Below are 17,731 nucleotides of genomic sequence, written 5' to 3'. Positions count from 1 at the left end.
AACAATGTGTTCAGCCTGGTATCTTTTCACTTGTGAGAAATTTTTCATGGGGTTTAAAGCATGTTTTTTAATGTTAGCATTGTATTATTTGACCATTTCGCTGTTTTTGGACATTTAATTTGCTTCTAGTTTTTCATTGTTTTATATATAAAATGTATATTGTTCTCCTTCATTGTCTAAATCTTTCTCTTTGCCACACTACACTTCATGTGTCTTAGGAGGAAGATTTAATAGTCTTTTAAGCTTGTCATGAAAATGAATTTTTAGAAAATGCTTGATCAACATCAATTTTACTTTACCCTTTGGTCTCGTCATCATTCATCATATTCTATTACTTTAGCAGCATTCAAAGATAATGAAAGAGATTCAGATAAATTCTTGTTACTCTCAGATGAAATTCATTTACAATAAGTATGTGAATCTTGATGATCAGAAGCTAAAATACTTATTGAACCTGGACATCAAGCCAGATCCTAAATGTTTATGAAAATGCACCACAAATTCTTCTTGTTACATAATCTTTTCTGTAGGTTAAAAAAACCAACATATCCTAGTATGTTGACATTCTGAAGAATATATGGCTTTAAACAGTCTCTTGCAAACTATAGTACTGGCTCAATGAAATGTTATACAGCATCAGTCAGGATTTTTAAAATAAAATGCTGTTGGTTCTCCAATTGAATAGAGTTTCATTCTGTTTATTTAATGATGTTCATGTTTGACCTGAAAATACCTCCTCATTCTACGGCATTTCATCTTCAAGAGAAACCTTATTAGTAATTTGTAGATTAGAAATAAAGTCACAGAGGGTAGTCAGGAGAACACAGGTCTCTGTAAACCTGACTCTTTTATTAAACATACTTTGCCATGAATACTTTTCATTGAGCTGTTTTTCTACCTATTTAAGATGAACCAGATATGACATATTTCTGTATTTTATTTCACAATCCTGTGATGTATACCTCCAACACTCACACAGTGGTTATAACTGTAAAATGAAAGTTTTGCATGTGTAACATGTCGTAACATTCTTACTATTTCACTGCCTTGTTTGAAATGCATATAAATTTAAATGTGAACATTTTATACTTCTTTTAAAGATTTTAAATATTATATGTGTATAATGCTTTATTAGATTAATTTCTTCCTGTTAAATTCCCTATGAACTATGTAACTTGAGATAAAAATGTTACAATCATTTAAAAGTGTTAAAACATGCAGTAAAATCTTGTTCATTTGGATTCATTTAATTTACAATTTGTCAGAAAATTAGAGAAGAATTATGTTTACTTAAACTAACAGGATGGGAAAGGGGTTATGGGGTGAGAATTGGGGAGGGTTTGGTAAGAAAATTCCCTTAGAGGAAATCTCAGTTGCCTAGCGAATTATTTTATGAAATCATCATGTATGTTGGATGTTACTGTTTATGGAGAATAAGTTGGTATTCTAATTACTAGTTTCATTGAAACAGTTCCCCTAAGGACCCCTACCTGATAACACTTTTAAGACTGGATCCAATTGCTGAAAGGACTTGAAAAGAATTATAGATGCATTTTTTTTAAAAGTATCATATATGTTTAGATTTTACTCATTCTTGTTGCTTTCTTACCATTTATTCTAGATAGTTTCATATTATATGCTTTAGTGAGAGCTAACTTATTTTTGCTGTTTATAGAGAAATTATTTCTTACTATACCATCACTTCCTTAATTTCAAAAAGGAATCTCTGTGAATTATTATAAGTTAATTCAGGATGAGTAGCTTTAAATCCTTTTTCATTTTCCTTCATTATAAACATGATATGGCTTTATTGAACTGTTTGTTTAGTATTCATTCTTATATTGTCATATGTAAAACATATAGTTTTAAATGGTCAAGCACTATCCTGTGTAGATAGTTTTGATGGGAGGTGTGTCAGCTTGAAATAAATCGATGTTTGGGAAATTGTTCTCTTAAAGACAGTAATCTGAAAATGTGAATGCTAAATAATGAAAACATTTGTACAGTTTGGGGGTAGATGAGTTTTAATCTGTATCTCTCTGGCGTCTGTACATTCTTGTGATATCATCACAGAGACCTGGAGTGTTTAGGTTGCAATTTGTACCCACCTTTTCCATTTCTATTGAATTAGTAATGGAGCCCTCCTCCCTCTAGGACATCAGGAGAGAAAAAAAAATAGACAATTTGATGATTAGCAGAGAGTAATTTTGATTACCCTAAGGAAAATTAAGATGATCTTTGTAAGTGGACCGGGCAAAATGTGTTTTGGTGAGTATGGAGCTAGAGAAAGCTAGTAATGTTTGGACACCTTAAGGCAGAGATCATATTGGGGGAAGATATTTTGGTGTCATCCAAATGTTTATCTGTTTGAAAAATCCATATAAATATTAGTAGATTATTTGTGACTATCTATCTATGGTCATACCAACCATAAAATAGCTAGGTTTCCCACTTTTTTTCATTTATCAGGGTGAATATTTTAGCCCTGTCTAAAACAATGATGCGCAGTGGTGGGGCAATACTGTACCACTTTAGAAAGTGTTTGAGTAGTACCCCACTTGAGGAGTACGGCACCACTTCAGGCACTTTAGGAATTTGAGGGAAGCTGTGGTGTTTAGTGGCACGGGGAGGGATCTTCATGGCTAGCAGTGCTTGGGGGTAGTTTCCCATCTCCAAGAATTGTCCTGTGCCCTCCAACTTCTGAATGTCCCATCAGAAATTCGTGGAGCTGAAAACCTATTTACCTGGCCGAGAGCTTAGTTGTTTTATATATAAACAGAAAGTATGTTTTGCATGGTTTTAAAGTATACTGAATTTTCCAAAAGTGCAACTACTGTGTAACAATAGCTTTTGCATTTGTGATGATTTAGCACACAAACTCAAGATTCAGACTGTTTTCTTATGTCTACTAGGGTAGTTATGTTTGAACGTTTACATAATGAGATGCCATTATTTTATTATAAATTAGCTTATTTTATTTAAATATTACACTTAGGGCATTATATTGATTAGTTTTCTTGGTCAGATTATAATCAGTTTCATTTCAGGATAGTGAAGGGAGCATTGCAAAATAGATTTGCTATAAAAAAGCAGAGTTGGGTCTGATAAGAATGGGAACCGCTGGTCTGAATGGAGGCGCATCTTTTTCATTGCTGTTTTATGTAGTCCCAGGTATTCTGAAGGATTTACACCCTGAAACCTTACATAGCACATGGTGTAAATTACAAAAATGAAATGCTAGATAAGAAGGAATTCCATCACTTTTCTCTATATAGTACTGCTATTAAGGAGATCGTTAGGAGTGTAATCATAATAAATGTTTTTTACTGTTCCTTTCAGGCTAACTTTACCACGAATAATTTATTTTACTTTAGAAAAAACGTTAAGTACATTCTTGAATTTGAGTTAAAGGCAGCACAATGCTTTGGTCTTGAAATCCTTGTGCACAATCTTGTGTTTTAAAGATGGTAAAATCAGCTGTGATGGGCTAAGTTACAGAGTTTCCACAGTGCTTCACAGAGAATTGTTTTTGTTTTATTAGAGATTATATGACTACTTATGAATACATTGAAGTGATGTTTTCTAGCATTGAGTGGAGATTTGTTACTTTAGGTGAAGGGAAAAATAATGGCTATAGGTATTATAATCTGACTTCACAAATGAAGGTGATCTAATTATCGCAATGTGAATTAAATGAAAAACAAACTCAGGATATTGCACTATAGTTTAATGAAATACCTTATACCAATATGTCTTATGCTGCCTCACTGTTTTAATATATTTGAACTCTCATAAATAAAGTATGAATTCAGCATGGGTGTAAAATCTGAATTGCTTTATTTAAAACTTCCCAGGAGAGGCCATTGTTCTGCAGTGGTTAGCTAGTGTCTTAAATAGGTCCTTTTTTGCATCCTCACCCTTAATGGGCTGTAAATGAAGCCACTGAAGCCCAGAGGTTTGACTATATGTGATCCTCTCACTATTTCTACTGTCTAGTAGTAGGCCAGTGTCTAAGAATAGGACTTTACTTTTCTTCCTTATAAAAAGGACTGTAATTGGGTCATGAATTTTCTTTTCATTCAGAAGAAGAAAAGTCTTGAGGTTGGGGTTAGCTGAGTTCCCAGGGCTATAGAAAGTTAGGTGGATTAGAAGATAGATTTTATTTTCAGACTTTTAAATCTTTTATTTTCCTTGCGCTTTGATTACATGCAAAGGTTAAGTCTCGCTTAGAAAATAGTGTTGGTCAGAGTTTAAAGAATTAAATATCTTAGTTGAATTTAGGAAGGTTTATTAGTGCATAATGAATTTGGGGATTAAATACAGTTATATTGCTAAAAAGTACACTCTACTTCATAACAATAAGAAGAGGGAAGATTGGGCTGGGCGCAGTGGCTCATGCCTGTAATCTCAGCACTTTGGGAGGCCGAGGTGGGTGGATCACCTGAGGTCAGGAGTTCAAGACCAGCCTGACCAACATGGTGAAACCCTGCCTCTACTAAAAATACAAAAAAATTAGCTAGGCGTGGTAGTGGGCGCCTGTAATCCCAGCTACTAGGGAGGCTGAGATAGGAAAATCGCTTGAACCTGGGAGGCGGAGGTTGCAGTGAGCCGAGATCACGCCACTGCACTGCAGCCTGGGCAACCAAGAGCGAAACTCCGTCTCAATAAAAAGAAGAGGGAAGACTGATTTATGAACCTAAGTATCGGAGTGGTGGTTGACTTTCTGATACCAAAGCAAACTATTTAGGTAAGGATATTAGTCTTGGTTAAAGCTTTTTAGCACGTGAAAAGGCGTGTGCACTCTTCTTTTACTGTTATGAAATATTCTTTTTATAAAAATGTGCTATGAGCCCCACATCAGGATGGTAATTAGAAAAGTAGACTAGAGTATAATATATATTAATTGGTTTGCGTTACTGTATATTAAACAAGCAGATCTTCCTGAGTAATTGTATGTTTTATTCTCTAAATTCCTTTTGAGAAACAACAACTACCATTCGTCAGTATAACTTAGTTACAGATTATTGATTATGGCTGCCCTTCAAATATGTACAGAATCCACTATTTGTGAAAAACACCTTTTATTTATAATTCTTCCACTTCTTTCCTTCTTGTTTCATTTCTGAAACATGTTGAAGGGAGGCCTGTAATTTCTGCCTTCCATTGTTTTCCTCCCACTGATTGGAGGCTCACGCTGTCTGATTTCCATGCACTCCATGGGATGATAGGTAATTGTAAGTCATGCTGCCAGATCTCCCTCCTGTGCCCAGAGTAGACATTAATTCACTGAACCTGGACTTGGCCTCAGAGTCCTTCTCCATACAGCAACTCAGACAGCTACTGCCAGTTGATCGGAATTGGCACATAAGATGAAATCTCTTTATCATTCCTACACTTGCTATCTTGGTTTATTTCTTCCTTTCCATTCCATTTCTTCTTTGCCCCTAATGATGTTCCTCTTTCACTCCCTTCCCTCATCTGATGAATTTTTAAGGCCTATCCCTTAGCCTTTTGCTTTTTTTTCTTTTTGCGTATTTTTGACGCATATATATATATATATATATATATATATATATTTTTTTTTTTTTTTTCCAGTAGAATTCACTGAGCTCGAATCTGTAATAGCCATTCCCAAATCAGCATGTCGAGACAAGTCTCAAGTCAAATATGAGTTTCAGGTTCAAGTATCTAATTGCCTACAATTCCATGTGGTGGTTCTACCATTACTTTCAATTGAATATGCCTTAACTCATTATCTTTCTTCTCCAAACAGCCTCTCCTTCTTTACTTAATTGACCATCATGGGTATTAATTTTCTGGCATGGGTGCACCTTTGACTTTTTCTTTCATCTCTCAGTCAGTCTCAGGCGATCATTTTTTCCCCTTGAAAAATCTTGAATCTTAGACTGTATCTTCACAGCCAGTCTCCTACTTTAAGCCCTCCTCACCTTTTGCCAGTGGCTGTCAAACTTCAGTGTGCATCAGCATCACCTGGAGGCTTGATAACACACAGAAGGTTGGAACTCATCCCCAGGGTGTTGGATTCCTTAAGTCTGAGGTGGGGCTGAAGAATTTGCATCTTTAACAAGTTCTCAGAAGAGGCTGCTACATTGAGGGGAAGTGGGGGTTACACTTTGAGAACCACTGGTTGCCTTATGCTTTCTCTCCCAGTTTACTTACAAATCTTTACCAGATTAAATTTCCTGTCCTAACACTCTATTTCATTGTATTATTGTCATTTTTTCCCAACTGTCCAGGATGCCCTATTTCTTAATATTTCTTATCCAAAGTCCTTCGTAGTTTCCAAGACTCCCTGCAGTTTAGCCTAATTTACCCTTCTGTTTTTACAAACAAGTTTTGTTTGCTTTCCTTTTCATCTACCTGTTCAAGTTCCACATCCTTAACTATAGCTGACCTTGGTAAGTTTCCTTAATACTGAACCTCAGTAATACAATTTTACTGACTCAGACTGTAATCTCCTTAATGGTAGAGATCATCTTATATGTCTTCATCTCTCATGAAGCCTAGTGTAGGATTACGTCAGTGTGTATGTACAGATTGATTGATTCACCTAATTTGGAATCAAACTTGATTCAGACTTGATTTGGAAAAAAACAATTAGAGAAAACAAAAATAACTCCATATCGTTGATCACAGCACAGAAAACTGAGCTTCAGCATTGAAACTCAAACTTCATAGCCAGTGCTTTAAAATTGTAATGAATACCTGCTCTTCTCTCCTTTGTAAACAACACAGTCATTAGCGATGGCTCCAGATTTTTTGTAAAGGAGGTTCTAGGGGCAGAAGCTTAGTGGTTGTGGTGGCCACTATCTTTCATTTCCAGCTTGGTTCTCAATGCATTTCATGACTCCTGAAGGAACCTTTAAATTTGGCCACACAGGACCATTTGCATGAAATGGAAAAGGGCTTGGGTGGTTTCTGTACTTCATTTAGTTTGGAGAGTTAGCACTGTGTTATAGTTTTATCTCCAGTGAACAAAATATAATCATTTTTGAAACAAAAAAAATTAAGCTGTGTATCAGAAAGCAATATCCAAAGGTAATTATTATTTTTTAATTTAAATTATGCATCTTATTTTCCTGGAGGCTTTGTGAGATCTTGCAACTATTATTCAGAATATTAAGACATGAAATACTAGATATATCTGATTCTCAATACTGGTTTTAGGAATTGTCTACTTAAGATGTCTAAACTGTGGAATATGAATTACGAGCTTATCTCTTGCTATACGGCTATAGTCCAGTATTGATGTTTTTTTTTTTCCACATGGAATGGAACATGGAGCTAGTTTCTAAGGGTGCTTATTGTGAAGCAAACAATAAAATGAACATTATTTGCATAATATGCCATTCAGATTAGGAACTTACAACGGTATATAAATCCTGATGGAGTGATAATGCTACAAAATAGGCCATTAACTTGATGCTGTTAATGTTCAGGTTGCCAAACTCTTCCTAACACTGCCTAACACTGCACATTCAAAATCAATATTTATGATTATGAATGTGCAGTGAGGAACTTTCATTCTACCATCTTCATTAACTTTAATGCGTAAGTAGCCACAGTTACCCCTGCCAGGTAGTAGACAGATGGCATTTGTTTTGAAGGCACTCTTAAGATACATTCTCCTTACAAGATGGTGAAGGTAACTGTCAGCTGAATATACCTATATTCTCTGTGTGTGTGTGGTTTAAATCAGGTTTATTTGTCTGCCAACTAAATGGTGCCACAAATGGATAATGGCAAACTGTTACATGTTTATTTCTAACTCTTGAGATTTATCCTAGTCATCTTTTGGCTCTTCTTCCAATCAAACCCTGTAGGTTTTAGAAGATAAGGAGCGGGACAAGATTTATCCTGTAATCTATGCTGTGAGTCATTTAGATCTAATATACTTTGTGTTGTATTTCATTGATCGCATGGATGCTTTGATTATTATTTTCTTAAACAATAATTGCTCATTTTAATGAATTTATTGAAATAAGATTAATGAGTATTTCTATGGAGCTGAAAATTTAATTTGGCTATATCTTATGGTATAACTTTTTGCTCAACTATCTCAATCCTGGGAGAATCAGAGTCTTTATCTGAAATCTGCTGTTTATATTATGCAGGTACATATATTTATTTTGTTCTCTTGGAAGATCTTCATGGTTTCTCTTTAGTGTGTTTAAACTAGCACATGAAAATAATAGACTTTACAAAATTGGCCATGACCTATATCAGCAAATGGTGAAACCAGAAAGAAAAATACATTAAAGGAAAAATCCCAAAGGAACTGATATTTCTCTAAGAAGCAAGGTATAATTTTTATTAAGCAACTTAAAGAGATTGTTTAAGAAATACTGTAATTGGGGAGGGAATTATAGTGTAAGGATTATGCAAAAAAAGTGAAGTAAAGGGGAATTACAAGTGGGAAAAGTTACAAAGGAAATTAGTATGTTCCTTGAGGTTCAGGGAATCTATGTATATTTCAAATCATGGTTGCATTTTCAGTCTTCTGTTTTTCATAGTTGATAAGTTCATCAAGTCCTTCCATCTTTTGGAGTCATTTCTACTCACCAAGGATCTATCTAAAATGCATAATTACATCTCCCTGTACCATCCCCTCCCTACATATCTTTAGTTTAATCAGTTTCGGTAAACACAGGAATTTGAGCATCACCTGTCACATAGAAGACAGGTGAGGTGTATTGAACTTATGTTACACTTTCTTTGAGGAATAAGAATTTCCTCACATATCCTAAGAATACTCAGGATCAAGTATAAATTTAGGAATCTTGGACTTTCTTATTTGATCCTGAACTCAAATTTATAGCCCAGAAATGTTGGCTAAGCGGTCAAAAGATTCCTAGGCAAGCTGTAAGGAAGACCCTTGGACTAGCCAAAGCATTTGTTTAGAATATTGTTTGGTAAAAACAAACAAAAATTTGTTAGGAATCCAGAGCTGCTTTCAACCATCCAAGTATTTATTATTTTCAATAATGGTTTCAAGTAAATGGTTTAGAGCCACACTTGCTAGAACTAAGCAATTGCAATGCTTGGCTTTTTCTGACATGTTTTATGGTCAGTGTTTATAACTAATTGACAAAATGCCAGTGTTTGTGTTCGTTAAGATACATTCACCATTGAGAAAGAAATTAAAATGGTTTCTGAGAAGAATTTTAAAAAGTACAGGCTATACAAGTATGGAAAGAAAACATTCTTTTGTCTTAACACATTTCTAAAAGGAGAGTATGTGTGTATGTAAAAGCCATGGAACCATACTTACTGAACTTGAAATAGTTTTGCAAATTTCCATGGCAAATGGGATTTATATGGCTTGAACATTTTTTTGTTTTTACTCCTTTTCTCATTTCACAAACTTTGCCAGTTCCCAAAGATTTGCTTGGAAACTCACTGTGCTAATAGGCAAAGTTGGCCTTTCTTGTGCTTCTCTTAAACTAGCCCATCCTGAAACACTGACCTTTTAGTTTAATAACAGTTTTATTTGAGAAAATGTTCAAATCCTGGGAGCTGAAAAGAGTGTTTTCAGAAAGGCCATTTTAAATAGTGGTCTGCAAATGCTGTATCTTTTTCCCTCATGCACTTTGGGTCAGACCTATCAGAAGAAATACAGTATTGCTTTATGTATTCTATTGATTTAAAAACAAATACCATGAAGCTTAGATGTGCTCAGAACCCATTACCACACTGGTTTATTTTCCTGGCTGTGCTTTGATTTGCTATTTTAGATTTTAAACTCTTTATGCTAGGTCATGTTTTTATCTTCTGTTATTTTAACTTCTCGTTTGTAGCTAAGGTAATTACTTTTTCAGTTGTGACCTTGGACTTGACCCAAAAGTTGTGATTTTTTTTTTTTTCCTTTTCTGGAAGTAGGTAGGGCGTTAGAAAGACAGCTGTGCTTTGGTTCCTTTATGGACCAAAAGTGATGTCAACCAGCTGGTCACTTGGACGTGTCTTTTTCAGTGGCCACGGGAGTGTTCCTGTCCCTTTCATTGCTGTTGTTATCCTCTTCCCACGTTTTTCTCTCCCCTCATGGCCTACCTGGATGATGCCACCTGTAATCTCTTTCTCACCTTACCCCACAGCAGGTGGCAGAGCTGATGATAGTAGGAAGAAGGGGATAGAGAAGGAAACAGCAAGCCTCCAATCTGCATTTTCTTCACCCCAAACCACTTCCTCTCCACATTCTTACCCGCATGGCTTCGTGCCTATCCACCCAGCTGGTCACCGTTTGATCACACTGGAATAAACAGCTCACTGCTGATTTGAGCTTTTCTTCTGGTAGGAAGACACCCCTATGTCATAGGCATAAAGTGCACTATGAAGATATGACATTGTGCCAAGTGAAATAAGCCAGACACAGAAAGACAGATACTGTATGTTCTTACCTATATGTGGAATCTAAAAAAGTTGAGCTCTAAGAAGCAGAGTAGAAGAGTGATTACCAGGGGATGTGGGATGGGAAAGTAGGGAGATGTTGATCAACGAGTACAAGCTTTCGGTTATAAGATGGGTGACTTTAGTTAATAGTATTTTTTACTTGAAATTTCATAAGAGAACAAATTTTAAGTGTCCCCAATATTCCCCACCCCGATGGTAACTGTGTGGTGCTCGATACATTTGTGGTAATCATTACATGATTCATATCAAATCATCACATAGTTCACCTTGAATATATATGATTTTATTTGTCACTTATACCTTAATAAAGCTGGAAAAGCCAAACTGCTTAATCTGTTTTCCGTTGCTTATAACAGAATATGTAAAACTGGGTAATTTATAAGGAAAAGAAATTCGTTACTTAATGTTATGGAGGCTTTGAAGCCCAAGGTTGAAGGGCTGCATATGGTGTGGTTCTTCTTACTGGTGGGGACTCCTATAGAATCCCTAGGTCGTGCAGGGCATCACATGGTGAGGGGCTCAGTATGCTAGTCCAGCTCTCTCTTCTTTTTCTTTTCTTTTCTTTTTTATTTTTTTATTTATTTATTTATTTTTTTTGAGATGGAGTCTTACTCTGTCACCCGGGCTGGAGAGCAGTGGTGTGATCTTGGCTCACTGCAACCTCTGCCTCCCGAGTTCAAGTGGTTCTCCTGCCTCAGCCTCCTGAGTAGCTGGGATTACAGGTGTGCACCACCATGTCTGGCTAATTTTTGTATTAGAGACAGGGTTTCACCATGTTGGTCAGGCTGGTCTCAAACTCCTGACCTCGTGATCTGCCCACCTCAGCCTCTCAAGGTGTTGGGATTATAGGCGTGAGCCACTGCACCTGGCCTTCTTTTTCTTTTTAAGGTACCAGTCCCACTATCATGATAAACCATTAATCCATGCATGGATTAACCCATTCACGAACCCTCATGTCCCAGTCTCACCTCTTAAGGGCCCCACCTCTCAATACTGCCACAGTGGGGATTAAGTTTCAACGTGAGTTTTGAAGGGGAGAAACATTCAAGCCATAAGCACAAACAGACAAAAAACCCAAGACAACAACAAGAAAGATGTGATACAATTTTATCAGTTTACTTAGAACACTGACCCCAGTGCATCATAGTTACTCTCTGAGGTTTTACAGAAGCCTAGTTTTAATTGAATTAAATTAAATTGAATTTTGATTGAGAATCCGATTGAATTTTGCCTGAGAAATATCTTGCTGTTGTAACTTGAAGTAGTCTAGGAGAGGCAGCATGATTTTACATATACCATTTGACTGTGAGTTGATACTAACTGGTATGATCAATCATACTAATTATGTTAAATATTTGTTTCAGTTTTTGCTACGAATGGAGCTACTGGTTGTATGCAACTCGAAAAATTTTAGTATCGGGTTGTTTTACTTGTTTATGAGAAGTAGATGAAAGTATGAAAATCATTACCTTGTGGAGTCCATAGTCTAGAATTTCATAGCTAACAGATGTACCCATATGTCATATTTTTAGGTGGGGAAACTAAAATTCAGTTAGATTAACTGATTTATCCAAAATTTGGCTAGTTGAAAAGCAGACTATTTGGACTTTTTTGTGGAGCTCTTACTGCCTGAAATTTCTCTGCTTTTATTTGGATTGTTTAAAAATCTTTCATACTTTCATAAAGAGCTCTAATACTTGCCTGAGTGCAAACAGAATTCTGTTCTAGGAGTTTTTTAGGTTTTGTTTGACCCCTTCAAAGTAGAGGCTTGTATTTTTCTCATGCTATAGACTATGAAGTAAGAGAGAGGCAAAACAGGAGTATAGTATACAGTTAGAAGGGTCCCTAAACACCCATTTGAGAAAAGGTTGTTCTCTTGCTGCCCAGAGAGGTTAATAACTTTCCCAAAGTTCCCCTAGATTGTTGATGGGCATGGTGGGATTAGATCTTAAATAGTTTTTCCTCTATTCCCTGATTCCCTGTACAGCATTCTTTTTATTCTTTTCTCCCTTCCTTCCTTCCTTCCTTCCTTCCTTCCTTCCTTCCTTCCTTCCTTCTTTCCTTCCGTCCTTCCTTCCTTCCTTCCTTCCTTCTTTCTCTTCATTTCTCTCTTTCTCCCTCTCTCTCTTTCTCTTTCTTTCTCTTTTACAACTTATTAAGGTACATTTAGCATATCATAAAATTCATCCATTCAGAGTGTACAGTTCAGTGGTTTATAGTATATTTATAGAGTTGTGCAACCATCACACAATCTAGTTTTGGAATATTTTCGGTTGGGCATGGTGGCTCATGCCTGTAATCCCAGCACTTTGGGTGGTCGAGGCGGACAGATCATCTGAGGTCAGGAGTTTGAGACCAGCCTGGCCAACATGGTGAAACCCCATCTCTACCAAAAATACAAAAATTAGCCAGGCGTAGTGGCGCATGCCTGTAATCCCAGCTACTTGGGAGGCTGAGGCAGGAGAATCACTTGAACCCAGGAGGCGGAGATTGCAGTGAGCCAAGATCACGGCACTGCACTCCAGCCTGGGCAACAGAGCAAGACTCAGTCTCAAAAAGAAAAAAAGAATATTTTCAATATCTTAAAAAGAAATTCCATAATTCCATACCCATTAGCTGTCATTCTCTATTTTTCTGCTTTCTCCTACTGCAGGGAACTACTAATCTACTTTCTGTGTCTGTGGACTTTTCTATTCTGGACATTTCATACGAATGGATATAGTAGGTGACCTTTCGTGTCTGACTTCTTTCACTTAGCATAATGTTTTCAAGATTCATCATGTTGTAGCATGTATCAGTAGTTCATTATTTTTTATGGCTGAATAATATTATATCGAATGGATATACCACATTTTATTGGTCCATTCATCAGTTGCTAGGCACTTAGGTTGTGTTTAGTTTTTTGATATTGTGAATAATGTCACTATAAATACTCATGTATGAGTTTTTGTATAGACATGTTTTCAAATTTTCTTGAGTATGTATAGTACCTAAAATTAGAATTGCTGAGTTATATGGTAACTCTTTAGCATTTTGAGAAACTGCCAAACTGTTTTCCACAGTGGCTGAGCCATTTTGCATTCCCATAAGCAATGTGTGAGGGTTCCAATTTCTTTACATCTTCACCAACACTTGTTATTGTTTGTCTTTTTTATTACGGTGGGTTTGAAATGGCATATCATTATGATTTTGATTTGCATTTTCCTAATGACTAATGCTGTTGAACAACTTTTTGTGTACTTATTGGCTATTTGTATATCTTCTTTGGAGAAATGCCTATTTATAGCCTTTGCCCATTTTAATTGAGTTGTCTTTTTATTATTTGTCTGTAAGAGTTCTTTATATTTTGTATATCCTATATACGTGCATACTCTGGATACGAGTCCCTTGTCAGCTAATGACTTGCAGATATTTTCTGCCATTCTGAGGGCTTTTTACCTTTTTGATGGTGTCACTGGATGCTGCTGTTGCCCTCTGATAGTCCACAGCTAAGAGAAATCATCCTTCTGATCTTTCACGTATCTTCTTTGTTATTGCCTCATGCCAATGAAATATTTAAAAGGGCTTTTACGTATCCGATTGTAAAAAATATTTTTGCATATGCTGTGGGACTAAGCATTTATAATGTCGAGGTTATCAAAAGAGACACTGCTGTCTAGTTTTCCATCTAATAGGCTCAACTATTTGAAATAAAACTTAGGTCCTGGCCAGGTGTGGTGGCTTACGCCTGTAATCCCAGCACTTTGGGAGGCCAAGGCGGGCGGATCATGAGGTCAGGAGATCGAGACCATCCTGGCTAACATGATGAAACCCCATCTCTACTAAAAGTACAAAAAATTAGCCAGGCGTGGCGGCACATGACTGTAATCCCAGCTACTCGGGAGGCTGAGGCAGGAGAATCGCTTGAACCCGGGAGGCAGAGGTCGCAGTGAGCTAAGATTGTGCCACTGCACTACAGCCTGGGCAACAGAGCGAGACTCTGTCTCAACAGACAAACAAACAAAAAAAAACCAAAAAAGACCTTAGGTCCTGTGGATATTCCTAGATCCTCCTAAGTGCCTCTGGTGCTTTCTTGTTCGTAATTTTGGGTAGTAGGTCTGTAGTGAAGAGGAGTTAGTCTTTGTTTATTTCTTGTGGAAGGCTCTTAAAGAAGTGTGTGAAATGTGTCCATTTTATTTACCATCATAGCTGTAAGAAACTTTACAAAACATTACCATACACAGTCTTCTAATTAGAAAGACCAGATGTTTCAAATCCAGTCACCAGGTATTTAGAAAGCTCCAGCGGTGTTCTCAGCACTCTTCTCTGTCTCTCTCCAGTTGCTGGCACTTGAATTTGAATGACATGTATTCCAAAAAATAGGGTTTCAAAATTTTCATAAATGACAAATGGCTTTTTTCATAAATAATGGAAAAATGAATGTAACTACAAATGATTTGCTCTTTGTAATACATTATTTTGTTAGGTGTTTAATTATTGAAATGAGAAGATTTTTTTTTTGTCATTTTCCTCTCCAAAGTTCCTTTCTTACAGCGTCTCCTCTCCTTACACACCATTGTCAGACTTTAATGTTAGGACATCATCTTAAAGAACTGGTCCTTACTGACTCAGTCCCCACTGTACAGTAAGCAGTTCCTTGAGTTTGTTATAAATTTTGGCAGGAGTGGAAATCTAGGTCACTAGGGAACTCTTGATTAAATTACTCCTGAAGTGCACTAATTGGCCTTTTCCACAGTGCTCGAGAAGTTCCATGGAGACACTGGCCACTTGGCAGAACTTTGCCCGTCCAAATCTAGTCTCAGCCGGGCTTTCCTGAGTATTTTCTTGCTTTTATTTTTAAGAAGTCACCTATTTTATCTCCTTCTGCTCTTTATCGATTCTAGTTTCTGATGAAGAATTGAAAAGAAGAGTAGCTGAGGAGCTGGCATTGGAGCAAGCCAGGAAAGAATCTGAAGATCAGAAACGGTGAGTTTTGTGGTATCAGAGAGAGGTTTTGGTGGTTTTGTCATACTTACCAATATTTTTAGAGAAGAATGATTGTGATAAGTCTCATTATTTGTGTATGACTGAACTTCAGAATGTGCTGAACACATGAACTTGGCCATTTTCGGTTTTAGATAGTGCCTCTTAGAGCCTTGGGTTACCTGCTTCCCAAAGCTGACTGTGAATTACCATTATATCTCTTGTATTGGTTGCTTGAATATTGAGCCCTTTTTTCTCCATATGTGAGAAGGAGTTCTTGAGGATTCTCCAGGAATTTCCCAGTCGATCAGCAAATGTATTCATGATTGAAAATTATATTGCCTGCTACAGGCACTAAAGTAAATATTTTGGCTCATGATGAATATCATGTGTGATACGTAGTGCCTGGATTAACAAGTAGCACTAATTATTATTCTGTTCACATAAAAAAATTAGGATGTTACAGACATAAGTAAGGTTGGAAATAAAAATCCGTTTTCCATCCTCTGAAGTTAACCACTTTTTAACATTTTATTGCTTGAGATTTTTTCCTCTGCACACACTTCCATCTGATTGTTGCCATTATTAATACTACTAATAACAACAGCTAAAAGAATGTTCATAGAAGTGTTTTTGTAACAGTAGAAAATTGGAAGCAATCCAAACCGACCATCCTGGAGGACTGGCTGAATTAATTACGGTACATGCCTGCAATGGAACACTAGACCGTCAGTTATAGCCCTGTGTACTGATTCAAAAAGATGTTGACGAGCTATCCACTGAAAAAAACACCATGAAAGGATTTTAGAAAAGCATTTTTTTAAATACTACTTTTTGAAGTTTTAGAGTAGGTACTTATTCATAAAAAGATGGGAAAACATTTTAATCTAAGATAAAGTGCTTCCCATCTGTACTATTTCTGGGTTTGCACATAGCTTAGAGAATTATGATTACATGATCATGTGAATGTCTTTTTACTGTGAGTATCAAACGCATGCTTGCCACTGAGCAGGTGCTTAGTTTGTATTTGTTTTGTTTTGAACTGCCCAACTATTTTGCTTGAGAGATCTGGAGGTAAGGAATCTTTGAGTTGGATTGTAGTCCTCACTGGCCATAGGACCTTCACCATATAATTTAACCTCTTTGAGCCTTAAGTATTTCATCTTTAAAATGAGGGTTGTGAAAAATTATTCTTTAATATTTCTTTTGACAAACTGCTAACTCTCAATTTGCACAAAATATATAAAACAGAATATGAATTTTAGATTAAGACTGCCATTTTCTCAGGAAATAGAGAAGGCTTATGACTTACAATTTAAAAAATCAAGATGTACTTAGTACTGCCAGAAAGGTCTCTGTATATTTCCACAGTTTCCCATGCAGTGCTTTATAATTATTTAATTGGGTTAGGTTAATAGACTATATAATTAGATAGTGAAGTTTAAATATTCCAAAAAAATTCAGAATCAATTTTTACAAAAAGAGAATCAATATGTTATGGTAGATTTCTTGTCTTTGAAATTTTGTTAATTTTAATTGAGTTTTATTTTAATGGGGGTTTTTTGGTTAGATTCTCATATTTACTTTGCTTATTATATTTCACATAGGAATTTTTTTTTTTTTTTTTTTTTTTTGGTCTTCCCATCTCTCCATATGGTACAGGCTTTTTGTTAAAATAACTCACTGTGGGTTTTTTTTTTCTTCTTCTTCTTCATTATTCAGCTTCCATTTGCTCTGCCTTGGATCATGAAAGGGAAAGGGCAGATGAGATGAATAAAAGGTGCCAGTGAAAGCCAATTTCATATCTCAGGTGGAATGGGGTTGGCAGCCTAGCTGTAACCTGGACAAATGACTATTGATAAAGAATTTATTTTCTGTCACCTTTAAGGAGAGCAGAGGGTGGTACAGCCTTTATATTATTTTTTCTTTTTTAAAAAAACTTTTGTTTGAAGCCTCCTTCATGAAAACTTCCAGCTGTCAAATCTTGGCAAAAAATGTGTGTTCATCTATATGATAGTTCTTAGGAGAATCAATAGCTATTTTTTTCTTTCTTTTTTTCTACCAGAGAAGAAACTTCAGAAACAGCATTAAGAAAGTTTTGTGTGCAGTCTTTTAGCAGCAACTTTTTGGAGTCACAGAGCATGTATACGTTGCTGTATATGTTGCCTGAATTGAATCGAGATTTGTAGGCAGTTTTAGAAAATAGCTCCTCTTGCCTTTGTACTGTTACTCATATGATATGTGCCCTGCAAGCCAAGTTTTCTCTTTTCCTTCCAAATGCACACAAACCTGTTGACCAGTTCTCAAGCACTTCATATCTGGACATACGCATCTACGTACG

General features: G+C 36.2%; 1 protein-coding gene across 3 annotated transcripts in view; it reads left to right on the top strand.

Annotated features, from left to right (window-relative positions):
• CHCHD3 (coiled-coil-helix-coiled-coil-helix domain containing 3) overlaps positions 1–17,731 on the top strand; it is a 298,664-nt gene that overhangs the window by 44,701 nt on the left and 236,232 nt on the right. For all 3 annotated transcript variants that reach the window (XM_055284058.2, XM_055284057.2, XM_055284059.2), the window contains exon 3: positions 15,312–15,393. In XM_055284058.2, coding sequence (XP_055140033.1) covers positions 15,312–15,393 — 82 coding nt within the window. The remainder of the gene's footprint in view (positions 1–15,311; positions 15,394–17,731) is intronic.

This window comes from Symphalangus syndactylus, chromosome 6, assembly GCF_028878055.3.
Source record: "Symphalangus syndactylus isolate Jambi chromosome 6, NHGRI_mSymSyn1-v2.1_pri, whole genome shotgun sequence".
Taxonomy (NCBI): Eukaryota; Metazoa; Chordata; class Mammalia; order Primates; family Hylobatidae; genus Symphalangus; species Symphalangus syndactylus.
The sequence above is the reverse complement of the archived record's forward strand: the minus strand, read 5'-3'. Positions and strand labels throughout refer to the sequence as shown.